Source organism: Capsella rubella, unplaced genomic scaffold, assembly GCF_000375325.1.
Source record: "Capsella rubella cultivar Monte Gargano unplaced genomic scaffold, Caprub1_0 scaffold_4, whole genome shotgun sequence".
Lineage (NCBI taxonomy): Eukaryota > Viridiplantae > Streptophyta > Magnoliopsida > Brassicales > Brassicaceae > Capsella > Capsella rubella.
This window is the reverse complement of record NW_006238920.1, coordinates 7,520,807-7,534,046: the sequence shown is the minus strand read 5'-3', so window position 1 is coordinate 7,534,046 and position 13,240 is coordinate 7,520,807. Positions and strand designations below refer to the sequence as shown.

At 36.2% G+C, this 13,240-nt stretch overlaps 3 protein-coding genes and 3 non-coding genes across 7 annotated transcripts; 3 read left to right on the top strand and 3 right to left on the bottom strand.

The window, feature by feature from the left end:
- Positions 1-896: 896 nt before the first annotated feature.
- Positions 897-2,534, top strand: LOC17888565 (GDSL esterase/lipase At2g30220). Its single transcript, XM_006296421.2, has 3 exons — positions 897-1,569; positions 1,689-1,947; positions 2,036-2,534. The coding sequence occupies exons 1-3, from the start codon at positions 943-945 to the stop codon at positions 2,227-2,229; spliced, it is 1,080 nt and encodes a 359-aa protein (XP_006296483.1). The 5' UTR covers positions 897-942; the 3' UTR covers positions 2,230-2,534.
- Positions 2,535-4,278: 1,744 nt separating this feature from the next.
- On the top strand, positions 4,279-6,707 carry LOC17890035 (laccase-3). The gene is made up of 5 exons (XM_006296337.2): positions 4,279-4,454; positions 4,554-4,705; positions 4,791-5,035; positions 5,136-6,221; positions 6,346-6,707. Exons 1-5 carry the CDS (start codon positions 4,356-4,358, stop codon positions 6,474-6,476), a joined length of 1,713 nt encoding a protein of 570 aa, XP_006296399.1. The 5' UTR covers positions 4,279-4,355; the 3' UTR covers positions 6,477-6,707.
- Positions 6,708-8,644: 1,937 nt separating this feature from the next.
- On the top strand, positions 8,645-11,474 carry LOC17890367 (malonyl CoA-acyl carrier protein transacylase). Of its 2 annotated transcripts, XM_006294298.2 has the most exons (10): positions 8,645-8,950; positions 9,277-9,362; positions 9,455-9,521; positions 9,728-9,870; positions 10,137-10,185; positions 10,340-10,477; positions 10,562-10,642; positions 10,730-10,906; positions 10,998-11,084; positions 11,208-11,474. In XM_006294298.2, the coding sequence occupies exons 1-10, from the start codon at positions 8,660-8,662 to the stop codon at positions 11,268-11,270; spliced, it is 1,182 nt and encodes a 393-aa protein (XP_006294360.1). In that variant the 5' UTR covers positions 8,645-8,659; the 3' UTR covers positions 11,271-11,474. The 2 variants fall into 2 exon arrangements, with proteins under 2 accessions (XP_006294360.1, XP_023640716.1); XM_023784948.1 differs by lacking the exon at positions 11,208-11,474 and having other exon boundaries at positions 10,730-10,931; positions 10,998-11,056.
- Positions 11,475-12,487: 1,013 nt separating this feature from the next.
- On the bottom strand, positions 12,488-12,558 carry TRNAG-GCC. The gene has a single exon. It is a non-coding gene; the product is annotated as a tRNA-Gly (tRNA).
- A 487-nt stretch (positions 12,559-13,045) lies between these two features.
- LOC111831304 lies at positions 13,046-13,131 on the bottom strand. The gene has a single exon (XR_002834560.1). It is a non-coding gene; the product is annotated as a small nucleolar RNA snoR114 (small nucleolar RNA).
- A 3-nt stretch (positions 13,132-13,134) lies between these two features.
- On the bottom strand, positions 13,135-13,205 carry TRNAG-GCC. The gene has a single exon. It is a non-coding gene; the product is annotated as a tRNA-Gly (tRNA).
- Positions 13,206-13,240: the final 35 nt, after the last annotated feature.

Sequence of the window (13,240 nt, the reverse complement as noted above, 5' to 3'; positions counted from 1 at the left end):
AAAAAACATAATCATGTCTATACATATAAATATAACATGTACTTATATTAAAGCATATGAGCTTGAATTATGTGTAATTCTATTTAACTAGATCTCTTATTCGATTGGTGTCATTTCATAATCTCATTATGGGTTCCAACTTCCAAGTTCCAACTGTTTCCTTTAACGTTCTTACATTAATTTCACTTTCCTTTGCCCATACTTATGGAAAAAACACATACCTACATATATCATTATCGTTTGGGCCCTAATATGTTGACACAGCCCATAAAATTTTGTAACATAATTATAACGTTGGTTACAAATGAAGTAATGCAACTCAAATTTTAATTTCTTGCGTTATCGACGATCATAGTCCTTAAATGAAAAAGCCAACTTGTTAAGTTACTTAACATTTTATTCATGATACGTTATGTTGTTAATTAGTATACTGTATATGTTGTGCATCTTTGAACTTAAAAGCCATTCAATAGTCCAAGACCAAAATTAAATGAATTTAATATACATATTTATTAAATTGCAAGAAAATTTGATTAAAAATAGTAAATCCAAGTCAACCAATAGGACTAATTGACAACATATTATTTCGTATGATAAATTGAATTGAAATTCTAAATAAATTTAAAGTGAACTAACAAAAAATAGTAAAATTTTCGTTTCGATAGATATAATTGTTTCAGACGACAAAATACATATACGCAATTGTTTCCAATTTGTTATTTATTTGCCCAATCTCATTAATATTCAAAGCTTCTATTTAAATCTATTTGTTTTACGAAAACAAACACTTAATTTTTTGGAAATCTAGTACAAAAATAAAGTCACTCCAACAGAACATTACTTGCAAAGTTACAATATCTCTTTAAAACACCATCACCCAACAAATTTTCAACACTAAAGAAAACTCAAAATAACACGAAGCGACTGGATCAAATACACACAATGTCTATATCTAAGACCATAGTGTTTGGTCTCTTTGTCGCAACACTCCTCGTGTCTTGCAACGCGGCTGCAAACGCCACAACGCAGCCGCTTTTCCCGGCGATTCTAATATTCGGCGACTCAACCGCAGATACGGGCAACAACAACTACTACCCACAAGCCGTTTTCAAGGCTAAACATCTTCCTTACGGTGTTGATCTTCCCGGCCACGAAGCTAACGGAAGATTCTCAAACGGGAAGCTAATCTCTGACGTAATCTCCACTAAACTCAAGATCAAAGAGTTCGTTCCTCCGTTTCTACAACCGAATATCTCTGACCAAGACATTGTCACTGGGGTCTGTTTTGCATCAGCTGGTGCAGGCTACGATGACCGGACCTCGCTCTCGAGTTATGCGATCCCGGTCTCACAACAACCAAGCATGTTTAAGAATTACATTTCACGTCTCAAAGGTATCGTAGGAGACAAGAAAGCAATGGAGATCATTAACAACGCTTTAGTGGTCATAAGCGCAGGGCCTAACGATTTCATCTTGAACTTTTATGATATTCCCACGAGGCGTCTCGAGTATCCTACTATCTATGGTTACCAAGACTTTGTCCTCAAGAGGCTTGACGGTTTTGTCCGGGTAAAATTTAGAAATTTTGTGTCTCTAGGTCACCTGTGACAGTTTATTTTATTTTATTTTTATAGCTATTTTGTTATATTTTTCGTGCTAACTCTCGAATATTTTCTTCTTGAGTGCAGGAGCTTTACAGTTTAGGTTGCCGTAATATTATGGTGGGAGGGTTGCCGCCGATGGGATGTTTACCGATCCAAATGACCATGAAAATGAGAAACATTTTGAGATACTGTGTGGAACAAGAGAACAAAGACTCCGTTTTGTACAATCAGAAACTAGCAAAGAAACTGCCTGAGATCCAAGCGTCTCTACCAGGGAGCAAGTTCCTTTACGCCAACGTCTACGACCCTGTTATGGACATGATCAAAAACCCTAGCAAATACGGTACATATAATTTCTTCCTTGTTTAACAAGTCATCTACTTACTAATTTATGCATTATATACGCTCATCTTGGTACAAATGAAAAACAGGGTTCAAGGAGACGAAGAAAGGATGTTGTGGAACAGGATATATGGAATCGAGCTTCATGTGCAATTCCTTTTCAAATACTTGTTCAAATCATTCGGATCACTTGTTTTGGGACTCAATTCATCCCACCGAAACGGCTTACAAATACCTAGGGAACTTCATAGATGCTCAGATTCAAAAGTGGCGTAGGGCTTAAATCACTACAATTTACAAAATTTATTAACTAAACAATGTATTTTAGTTAATTTGCCTTACCACGACACAAATTCATGGCCTTATAGATCAATTGGGTGCTTTTATAATAAACTAATTCTTAGTTTATCTATGTTACCTAAATATATGGACGAGATACTTAGCCATAAAACAATAATTTTACCGTGAGTTAAGAAAATAACAATTTTATGATTTGCTTTTCTTTCTTTCATTTTAACATGTTATTTTTTTTAATGTGGACGTCCTGAAAACTTATTTAATTCTTAATAGCTAATTAATCAGCTTCTTGTAAGAAACCATACGAAAGAACTCTTCGGTTATAAGGAAATATAATTAAAAATAAAGATGAAAGCCACATGATTCTCGTATATTTGCGTTATTAGTTTATTACCAAGTATGTCAATTTACAGGCAACCTAATTTTTAATACAAGATGTACTTGGTTGGGTGTGAGTTAAGAAAGCTAATGATCTTTTTTTTCAATTCGAGGATATCAGATTTGATTAAAGTTAGTTAAAACCTGCTTCCTCCCAAATAACACATTTACTTTAATTATAAAGAAAAATATATTACTGATTGTTAATATTTTTAGTAAAATAATAAGTCATATTAGATAGTAAGTAGTACATAGCAGCTTGATTGTCGTTAAAAATATATTTATTCCGGTGCACCTTCACAGGTTTATATGTATCATTTAAGTGTAGAGGTTTTGTATCTATATTACAATAAGAGGTTTCAAATTAAGGAGTTGATTAACATCTAAATTAATATGTATTTATCTATATGTAAACGAATATATAGAATCGAGGGTGTGAGTGGGTATGTGTGGAGCGACTGAAATGGTCAACTAACATTTTATTATAAAAATAAAGGTTAGTTAGTTACTTCGTTATAGACTTCTATACCAAATCCATACCACAAATTTCAACTCCCATTGAACCACTTCTGCATTTTTTCCATCTCCTCATTATTATTTTCAATTACAAGCGCTCCTAGTATGTGCAACTAACACATAAATATGTGTTCTACGCACAAAATAAAATGAAACTAAATGATTACTTAGAATTTTATTTTATTTTCTAGGAGACAATCTTGATAGATCTAAATATGTTTACTTAGAATTACTTTGGGAGAAAATTGTGTATTTTACTAATCAAGTAATATGTGCTGTCAAAATCCGTCTATGTGTGCTTTCTCCCCAAGTTAACTCTAATACTAAGCATCGTGTAGGCAACCTTTATATATTACTCTTTTAGAGTAAAAGTGAGAGCTTAGAGAGATCACTTCTTGAAACCAATAACGAAACAAAAGTAGTAAGAAACTAAGGAGTATAAAAGACTTGGATACAAGTCGCAAAGATTTAGACGACGTTCAGTAGTTGAACTAACAACTCCACAGTTCAGTAGTTGTGTATTTTCGTTAAATAGTGACACACACGAGAGTGAGTCGAGAACGTAGTTTCTCCTTTTTGACGAAATGATTCAATGTGATTAGCCGTGTTAATTAGACCCCCGGCCACAATATTATTACCGTACGTATTTACAAAAGTAATTATTAAAGTAACTCTAAAACCTACTTGAAGGTGACAACACACCATAAAGGCATAAACGTATGCTACTAAAGAATGTGAACGTACGCTAATTAATTAAGAACGTGAACTTTGGAATTTTATAAGAGAAGAGATGAACGTGAACATCTTCTAATTAAGTGCTCTAACTTTTAGAATAACATGTATCCAAAACCTTAATTATTGAAAATGTTGTTTTAGCTGATTCTTCCTAATTAAAAAGTTAAAACAAATAAAGTCTATAAAAAGAATCTTTGATAAAATTTCGAATTGTATGATTTCCTAGTACCAAAATTAGTCAAGTGGGTGCACCGAATCAACTTAACCCATTGTGAACTTTTTTTTCATTTTTTCTCCTTCCTGCTGACTCTATAAACCTAATATTAGTTTCCACTTTAGTAAAATATAATAAAAATTCCTCCTAATTGCTAACGAATTCACCAAAAGCTCTGTTGTTTCCCGCTTACTGTGTATAAATACCACTCTTTACATCTTTCTCTAAACTCACATCACAAAATATCACCAACACAAAAGCTAGCAACAATGGAGTCTCTTCGGCGACTCTCCTTTGTATCCATCATCGCCCTTCTTGCCTACTTTGCATTCCTAGCTTCCGCTGAGCTTCACGTCCGTGAATTCGTGGTAAGCTAAGCTACTCATGTTACATTAAAGCTTATTTTTTGGTATGTTTTTACGTGTAATGAATGTGATTAATTTAAGTGTAATCAACGATGACTTTAGATTGAGCCTAGACCAGTGAAGAGGCTGTGCAGAACTCACCAAAGTATCACTGTGAACGGTCAGTTCCCTGGTCCAACGCTTGAGGTCAGGAACGGTGACTCTCTTGCCATCACTGTTATCAACAGGGCCCGTTACAACATTAGTATCCACTGGTAATAGATTTGATCATTATATATATATTTAACAAACATATGTTGTCATGTTCTGCTCTGTTTTAATACTCTGTTTTTGATACAGGCATGGACTCAGACAGATGAGGAATCCATGGGCTGATGGTCCTGAGTACATAACACAGTGTCCGATCCGTCCAGGTCAAAGCTACACTTACAAATTCACAATCGAGGACCAAGAGGGTACACTTTGGTGGCACGCTCATAGCCGTTGGCTCAGAGCCACTGTCTATGGTGCTCTCATCATTTACCCTCGTCTCGGTTCTCCTTATCCCTTCTCTATGCCTAAACGTGACATCCCAATTCTTCTTGGTAAGAATTTATAAACTTCTAACCACTTCAAGTTGCATTTTTTGTACTTTTTATTGTCACGGCTAATACTAATTAAGTATGTACATGTGATGAAAAATAGGGGAATGGTGGGATAGAAACCCAATGGACGTTTTGAGGCAAGCACAGTTCACGGGAGCAGCAGCTAATGTCTCTGACGCTTACACTATTAACGGTCAACCAGGCGATCTTTACCGCTGCTCGCGGGCCGGGACCATGCGTTTTCCAATTTTCCCGGGCGAGACGGTTCAGCTCCGTGTCATCAACGCTGGTATGAACCAAGAGCTCTTCTTCTCAGTGGCTAACCACCAGCTCACGGTCGTTGAAACTGATTCCGCATACACAAAACCATTCACCACAAATGTCATCATGCTCGGTCCTGGTCAAACCACTAACGTCCTCATCACTGCAAACCAGCGACCTGGCCGTTACTACATGGCAGCTAGAGCCTACAACAGCGCAAACGCACCGTTCGACAACACAACCACGACAGCTATCTTAGAGTACGTCAACGCTCCAACAAGACGTGGCCGTGGTCGTGGTCAGATCGCTCCAGTTTTCCCTGTCCTTCCCGGGTTCAACGACACCGCAACCGCAACCGCATTCACCAACCGTCTGCGTTACTGGAAACGAGCTCCAGTACCACAACAAATCGACGAGAACCTCTTTTTCACTGTCGGTTTGGGACTAATCAACTGCGTCAACCCAAACAGTCCACGTTGCCAAGGTCCTAACGGGACAAGATTCGCGGCCAGCATGAACAACATGTCCTTCGTGCTACCTCGTACGAACTCTGTCATGCAAGCTTACTACCAAGGCATCCCCGGAATCTTCACGACTGATTTCCCACCTGTTCCACCGGTGCAATATGATTACACCGGTAACGTTAGCCGCGCGCTATGGCAGCCAATAAAAGGAACCAAAGCTTACCAGCTTAAATACAAAGCTCATGTTCAAATCGTGTTACAAGACACTAGCATTGTCACGCCTGAGAATCATCCCATGCATCTACACGGATACCAATTCTACGTTGTCGGGTCAGGTTTTGGTAACTTTAATCCGAGAACAGACCCGGCTAGGTTTAACCTATTTGATCCACCAGAGAGGAACACCATTGGTACACCTCCAGGAGGTTGGGTAGCAATCCGGTTTGTTGCTGATAATCCAGGTTAGATGATCTTATTGACTCAAAAGCATTTTGATACTTTTTAATCATAGGTTAAAGTGATCTTATTGACTCACTAATGAAAAAAATACAAAATTTGACATATAATTTTGTGTATGTAATGCAGGAGCATGGTTTATGCATTGTCACATTGATTCACATTTGGGATGGGGTTTGGCTATGGTTTTCCTAGTCGAGAACGGTCGTGGACAGTTGCAATCAGTTCAGGCTCCACCGTTGGATCTTCCAAGATGCTAGTAAAATTCTTGTATCGTTGGATCTTAAGGACTTGTGGGTTTTTGTTTTTATTTTTCTAAATGAAAAAAGGATTTGTTGGTAATTGATATGTTAAAGATGATGGGTCAACTGCTCTATTGAAAGTGGTTCCAACCTTTGTACTTTTGTTATTTTCCTCATAATAGAGAGTGTTTTGATTTTTTTCTTACCGATTATAAGTTTACCAATAATAAAAGGTGTGTTCTTCGATAATCATCCTCTTCAAAGTCATACTCTATTTACCATTAAACTAAACTAGGCCAAAACATACTGGAGATCAGATTAATGAACTGCATTGATGTTTAACTACCTTCCACTTAAACTAGGCTGCAACAAATCTTACCTAAAATGACGAATTATTCATCGTCTCACATACTATGGTCTATAGCTCCAATCATCATGTGGTGGACATGGGAAAGTTCAACTACAAGTTCTGAAGAAAACTCTTTTGAGATCATGTCAACTCATAACAGAATCATGTCAACTCTTTTGTGATGAATTTGCAATATCTCAGGGAGCTAATCAATTATAGGAATGGGTAAAGAGGCTCAGAGTGTTGCAGTAGCTGGAGAGTTGTATAAGAAAGCTAATGATCTCTTAGGGTATGTTACTTTGTTCAAAGTTGGAACCTATATGTTTGTTTTTGTTCACTTAGTGTGAATGAATAAACTATAAATGGTGGCTTTTCAGGTATGATCTCCTTGACATTTGTGTTAATGGACCAAAAGAGAAGCTTGGCTCCACTATAAAGTAAAACCTCTATAAATTAATACTCGATAAATTAATAATCTCTATAAATTAATAAATTTCTCCGGTCCCAAGTTGGGACCAGTGCAATTTTAGACACATTTCGATAAAATAATAAGATAATATTTTTTTTGAAAATCCTTTGTAAATATATGGTCCCATCAATATTATAAATTAATAATTAGGTAAAATTTTCAAAATATATGTATATATAGACACAATATTTTTTGTTAGAGTTTATCTCTAATATTTTACTATATAAAAGTTGTTAAAATTCTCTTTCAAGACATAATAATTATTATTTTCTTTGTTAATGATTATATAAAATACTAATTATCATGACTAAATCTTATTTTTAAATATCTTTTTGAAAAAACTTTCCAAATTAGGAAAATCTCTCTATGAATTAATAATTATTAATTTATCGATAAATTAAAACCTCTATAAATTAATAGATTTTCATGGTCCCAACATTATTAATTTATAGAGGTTTTACTGTATATTAGATTTGTTTTCAGGTATAAAATATAAAATATATATATTTGATTTTCATGATATTTTAATAGTGCACGAGTTGGTTTACGAAACTCACAATCATATGGTAGAACGTTTTATGATTGATATTTTTATAAAGCAAATTTTACGGGTTGGTCCGTCAAAAGTTACAATGTAAGTGTGTATTTTTCTATGGATGCAGTCTCTTACGGGTTAGTGTAATAAACTATTTACTGTGGGTGTGTATTTTTTTAAATGCAAATTTTACAAATACAGTCTTTTACAGGTTGGTCCGTCATAACATACATTATGTCAATTTGATAAATATGAAAGTGATATGTATTATTTGCGACTAAATATGAAAAAAATATGCATGTAGATGCTACTTTTGAGCAAGTATCTTAATACATATTTCCAAAAACTATGAGTTTGATATACACAACTACTCTATGAAAATAAATCAATCAAGCCATGCATTATATACCTAATTACACATTCAGTTTTTACTCAATTTTAAATAATATAATCAATTAGTTAGTAAAAATTATGGACCGGGTTAGTAACTAGTCTAGTATAAAAGTAAAACTACAAAAGGCAACGACATAATCCAACTGATCCAAACATTACAAGATCTCTTTGTAATATTTTGAAACAAAAATTACCGGAAACCTAATTTTGACAATATTCTTGCACAAACCTAATTTTTAACTCCAAGTTTCCAATACACATTTTTGTATATACAATAATTTTTTTTTCCATTACCGGAAAAAACTGGATATTTTTTTTATTTTATTTTTTTAGGATCCAAGAAATGAAAAAAACGGTTGGTCTGATACTCAACTTCCTCCATCTACTATCACAATATCATCTTCGTTAACTCCGCTGAAGCTTTAAAAAGGATTTACAACTGTTACCTTCTCTGAATGCACTCACTGCTTCACCATACTATCTTACGCACCTCTCCGGCTATTTCTCTTATCCTGCGCACCCCTCTCTCCGCCATGGCCACCGCCGCTTCCTCTTCCTTGCTTCTCCCTTCCGTGTCTCTCAACAATCTCTCCTACTCCAAAAATGGTTCCTTTTGCTTCGCCGCCAAGAATCTCAGCCGATCTAGGGTTTCAATGAGCGTCTCTGCTGGATCTCAGACTACCTCTGTTCACGACAATTTATTCGCCGATTACAAACCCACCACCGCGTTTCTGTTTCCCGGTCAGGTAACATTGTTCTCAGAGTCTCTAAATTTCCTGATTACTGGAATTTGGATTGATTCGTAGCGCATGTTATCTATATGAACAATGTGAAATGTGGATTCTCATGTATCGATTTCGCCTCAATTTAGAACATATCGAAGTGCCCCAGATTGAAAAGTTTGCTGATTTTGAATTTTACAGATTGATCTGATTGTAATTGTAATGTAGGGTCTTGGCCATGTAGTTAGATCAAGCAAAGTAGGGGTTGTGATTGTAACTGTAATGTAGGGATTGTTATTGTAATCCTCCAGGAAATGTGACAAAATTTAGATGAATTTGCTATATCTCAGGGAGCTCAAGCAGTAGGAATGGGTAAAGAAGCTCAGAGTGTTGCAGCAGCTGGAGAGTTGTATAAGAAAGCTAATGATATCTTAGGGTATTTTCCTTTGCTGAAAGTTGGAACCTTTTTGTTTGTTTTTGTTCACTTAAGTGTGAATGAAATGAATAGACTAAATGGTGGCTTTTCAGGTATGATCTTCTGGACATTTGTGTTAATGGACCTAAAGAGAAGCTTGATTCCACGGTCATAAGCCAGGTATCTTTCTGTTCCCTGATATTCTTTCGATCTCAGCCTTTGTAACATTTGGTTAGGGACAATTTGAGATTTATGATCTTTGTTCTTGTCAGTTGCCATCTCTATCCAGCAGAACTTAATTTTATATGTGATTTTTCCTTTTAGTATTTTCTCATGTATGTACAATTTGGTGTTGTCTCTAAGTTCTTGGTCTCTTATTTTCTCAGCCTGCTATTTATGTCACAAGTTTAGCAGCAGTTGAATTGCTCCGTGTCCGTGAAGGTGGAGAACAAATAATCAACTCGGTTGATGTGACTTGCGGTCTCAGTTTGGGAGAGTATACTGCTCTGGCTTTTGCTGGAGCCTTCAGGTTAGTTGATCAGGGGAGTTAAAGATAACTAGATTAGGATAAGTTACACTAAAATATCCGGCTGTTTGTGATAGAATGAGAACTATTTTCTTAGGTTATGACTTAGTCTATCCGTTTGCTAGTTAATTGAATGATAGTGGTTCCCAGTCTCGGGCTTTCAGATATCACTGTAAGACCACATGTACTGTACTTTGTTCCCTTTTAGCTATGTGCATCATCCCCTAAAGTACTTCTGTTCTTTTCTCTGTTCCTGCTTTATTCTCAAGCTTCGAGGACGGGTTGAAGCTTGTAAAACTCAGAGGAGAAGCCATGCAGGTAAAATTGAACTCTGTTCTGTATTCTTTATCGATTATGTCAAGTTTAGGTATCGTGGTTGATGTTGTGACGGCTGAGCTTCGTAGTTATCTTATTTTACCATTTGAAATTCGAACAGCTACATTGACATAGTATTTGATAAAATCCTTTTCAGGCTGCTGCAGATGCTGCCAAAAGTGCCATGGTTAGTATCATAGGGTTGGACTCAGAAAAGGTTCAGCAGTTGTGTAATGCAGCAAATCAAGAAGTAGATGAAGCTGACAAAGTTCAGATTGCAAATTACTTATGTCCGGTATATATGTTCTCTATAAATCTTTTGCATTCGAGACTTTTATGAATTTAATTTCACACTCCATACTAAGGTTTGCAATTACAGGGTAATTACGCAGTGTCTGGAGGTCTTAAGGGAATTGAAGCTGTTGAAGCCAAAGCTAAGTCATTCAAGGCCCGAATGACGGTATCCGCTCTCTCTCATTCCCTTATCTTATGTTCTGCTGTTTTCCCTATGCTATAAGAAACATATTGTTGGCGCCTTGCTCTGTAGGTGCGTCTAGCTGTTGCAGGTGCTTTCCACACTAGTTTCATGGAACCAGCAGTCTCGAGATTAGAAGCTGCATTGGTAGCAACTGAGATTAGAATTCCAAGGATCCCGGTGATCTCGAATGTCGATGCACAGCCTCATGCAGATCCAGACACGATCAAGAAAATACTTGCACGCCAGGTAAGAAATCAATACCCAGTAAAAGGCTACATATTCCTCTTTTTTGCCGCCACGCAAAGATAAAACAAAGACTCGGGTGTTAAAATCGCAGGTGACATCTCCAGTCCAATGGGAGACAACAGTAAAGACTCTCTTATCCAAAGGTCTTAAAGGCAGCTATGAATTGGGACCTGGAAAGGTATTTTTCTAGCCTCATAAATCCGTTAAAGGTTGCTCAAAAAAAAAAAAAAATCCGTTAAAGGTTGATGTGTTTTCTTCTTCTTCTTCTAAGTTGTGTGTTTTGTGGCATTTCAAACACCAGGTAATCGCAGGGATATTCAAGAGAGTAGATAAAAGCGCCAGTGTTGAAAATATTAGTGCTTAAGACTCTGCCTAGCGTTTTGTTAATGTATTTGAGTTGAGATTCACCATTTATAATAAGTAGATTTAAAAACTTATGTATGTGAAATCTCTCTGGTGCCTGACTAGTTTGGAATTCAAAGTTTTGTATGGAATATTTTTTACATGATATGTAATGAGAGATTGATTTGTACTGAGAGAGATGTTGACCAATGTATTGAGTTTGTGACTTGAGCATTGTTGACCAAAAAAAGAAGAAGAAATTATAAAAGAGTGAGCTCAGGTTAAAGCGAGGTTTATATCACATCCTAAGATTCATCACCACAGCTCAAGACAATTTCATCATAGCTCACATGATTATGCACCAGATGGGGGGTCGAACCCGGGTCCAACAAGTGACGGAGTACTATCCTGCCACTAGACCACTGGTGCTTTTTAAGGAATCATAGTAACATGTATATATTCATAGGTAAAAGTAACACATCAAATGCAAACTTAAAGAGTAGAATCTAAAGATTTGGAAGAATTATATTATCGTGAAGAAGTAGAAAAGAGACTATATATTACTCTTAACATATTTGGTTACCTCGATGAGGTTGAAATCATAGATTGATGAAAACTTATTAGAAAACTTAAAAACAAGGTGAAAAAATAGCTCAGTCAAAAGACATTACATCTGACAATCAGACTAATGCAAACCCAACCATTGCTAAACTCAATATCATCACAGCTCTAGTTGCACCAGCCGGGAATTGAACCCAAGTTTGTACAATGGTAGGATACTATTCTACCACTAGCCAACTATTATTTCTAAAGAAGCTTTTCAAAGAAAAGAGTATTGTAAAGCCGTATAAGGCAATTGTCAAAAACATGTGTTGTTGTAACAAATAAAACCAAAAAAAGAAGAGCTCAGAGGTGTGGCAAATCTCAACTGAAAGTTCAGGAGAATGCGAAGGACCCAACCAACGCTTAAACCAGTTTCATCAATGCTCTATTGCACCACCCTTGGATCGAACCAGGGTCTATGGTAGGGTACTAGTATACCACTGACCTAATGGTGACAATTGGTATGACAAGATTCTCTAATAATATAAACCAATAATTATGGCTTTGTTCACCAACACTCCCACTAAGCTTTGCAAAAAGCCCGTTTTCATATTTTTAAACCAAGCAACATGGTTCACAGTTCACTTATAAAAGAAAGTTCAAAGGCATAAGAGAAGAAAAAAACTATAATATGAATGCACCAGCCGGGAATCGAACCCGGGTCTGTACCGTGGCAGGGTACTATTCTACCACTAGACCACTGGTGCTATTTATTACTTCGAAGGAGGATTCACAAACAAGTAGTTTCTCTGAGAAATGGACACAACCCTTTTGTTTTGGTTTTGTTTTTTGTTTTTCAAAGAATAAGATTTGTGTGTTATCAGTATCATGCAGGTTCGTATAGCTCTTTGTGAATGACATTGTGCAAGAAGAGCCATCCTTGAGTTGTTGGAACCAATGGTGTGAGTAACTTGTAATTAACTACTTGTTCATGCTTGTAAAAGAAACAGAGTGTTGATAAGGTTTGCTTTTCATGTTTATCTTTTGTCCTTGGAGACAACCAACCGCAACAAAAGCTTTGACTCTCATAACTGGTATAGCTCTCTAATTGCATAATCAGTTTGGAAGATCAAATACATATATCATCTATTCTGAGCATTCCAAGTTTTTCTTACATATGAAATGTGACAAGTGATGATGTTACTTTTAAAAAATAGTAGTTAAACCAAGAAAAAGGAAGAAAAATAAAAGGAAGAGCTCAGGAGTGAGGCGATAACATCTGAGAAATCAGAAGAATGTGAAGGACCCAACCAACGCTTAAGCCAATATCATCACAGCTCAATTGCACCAGCCGGGAATCGAACCCGGGTCTGTACCGTGGCAGGGTACTATTCTACCACTAGACCACTGGTGCTTGTTGTAGCATACTCTTCCGATTATTTAATTATT

Bases quoted from the DNA above. Each gene is read 5' to 3' on its own strand.
- LOC17888565 (XM_006296421.2), top strand. From the start codon at position 943: ATGTCTATATCTAAGACCATAGTGTTTGGTCTCTTTGTCGCAACACTC. The intron at 1,570-1,688 runs GTAAAATTTAGA...TCTTGAGTGCAG, and splicing joins GGCTTGACGGTTTTGTCCGG to GAGCTTTACAGTTTAGGTTG. The intron at 1,948-2,035 runs GTACATATAATT...AATGAAAAACAG, and splicing joins CAAAAACCCTAGCAAATACG to GGTTCAAGGAGACGAAGAAA.
- LOC17890035 (XM_006296337.2), top strand. From the start codon at position 4,356: ATGGAGTCTCTTCGGCGACTCTCCTTTGTATCCATCATCGCCCTTCTT. The intron at 4,455-4,553 runs GTAAGCTAAGCT...CGATGACTTTAG, and splicing joins TTCACGTCCGTGAATTCGTG to ATTGAGCCTAGACCAGTGAA. The intron at 5,036-5,135 runs GTAAGAATTTAT...GATGAAAAATAG, and splicing joins TGACATCCCAATTCTTCTTG to GGGAATGGTGGGATAGAAAC.
- LOC17890367 (XM_006294298.2), top strand. From the start codon at position 8,660: ATGCACTCACTGCTTCACCATACTATCTTACGCACCTCTCCGGCTATT. The intron at 8,951-9,276 runs GTAACATTGTTC...GCTATATCTCAG, and splicing joins CGTTTCTGTTTCCCGGTCAG to GGAGCTCAAGCAGTAGGAAT. The intron at 11,085-11,207 runs GTATTTTTCTAG...TTCAAACACCAG, and splicing joins ATGAATTGGGACCTGGAAAG to GTAATCGCAGGGATATTCAA.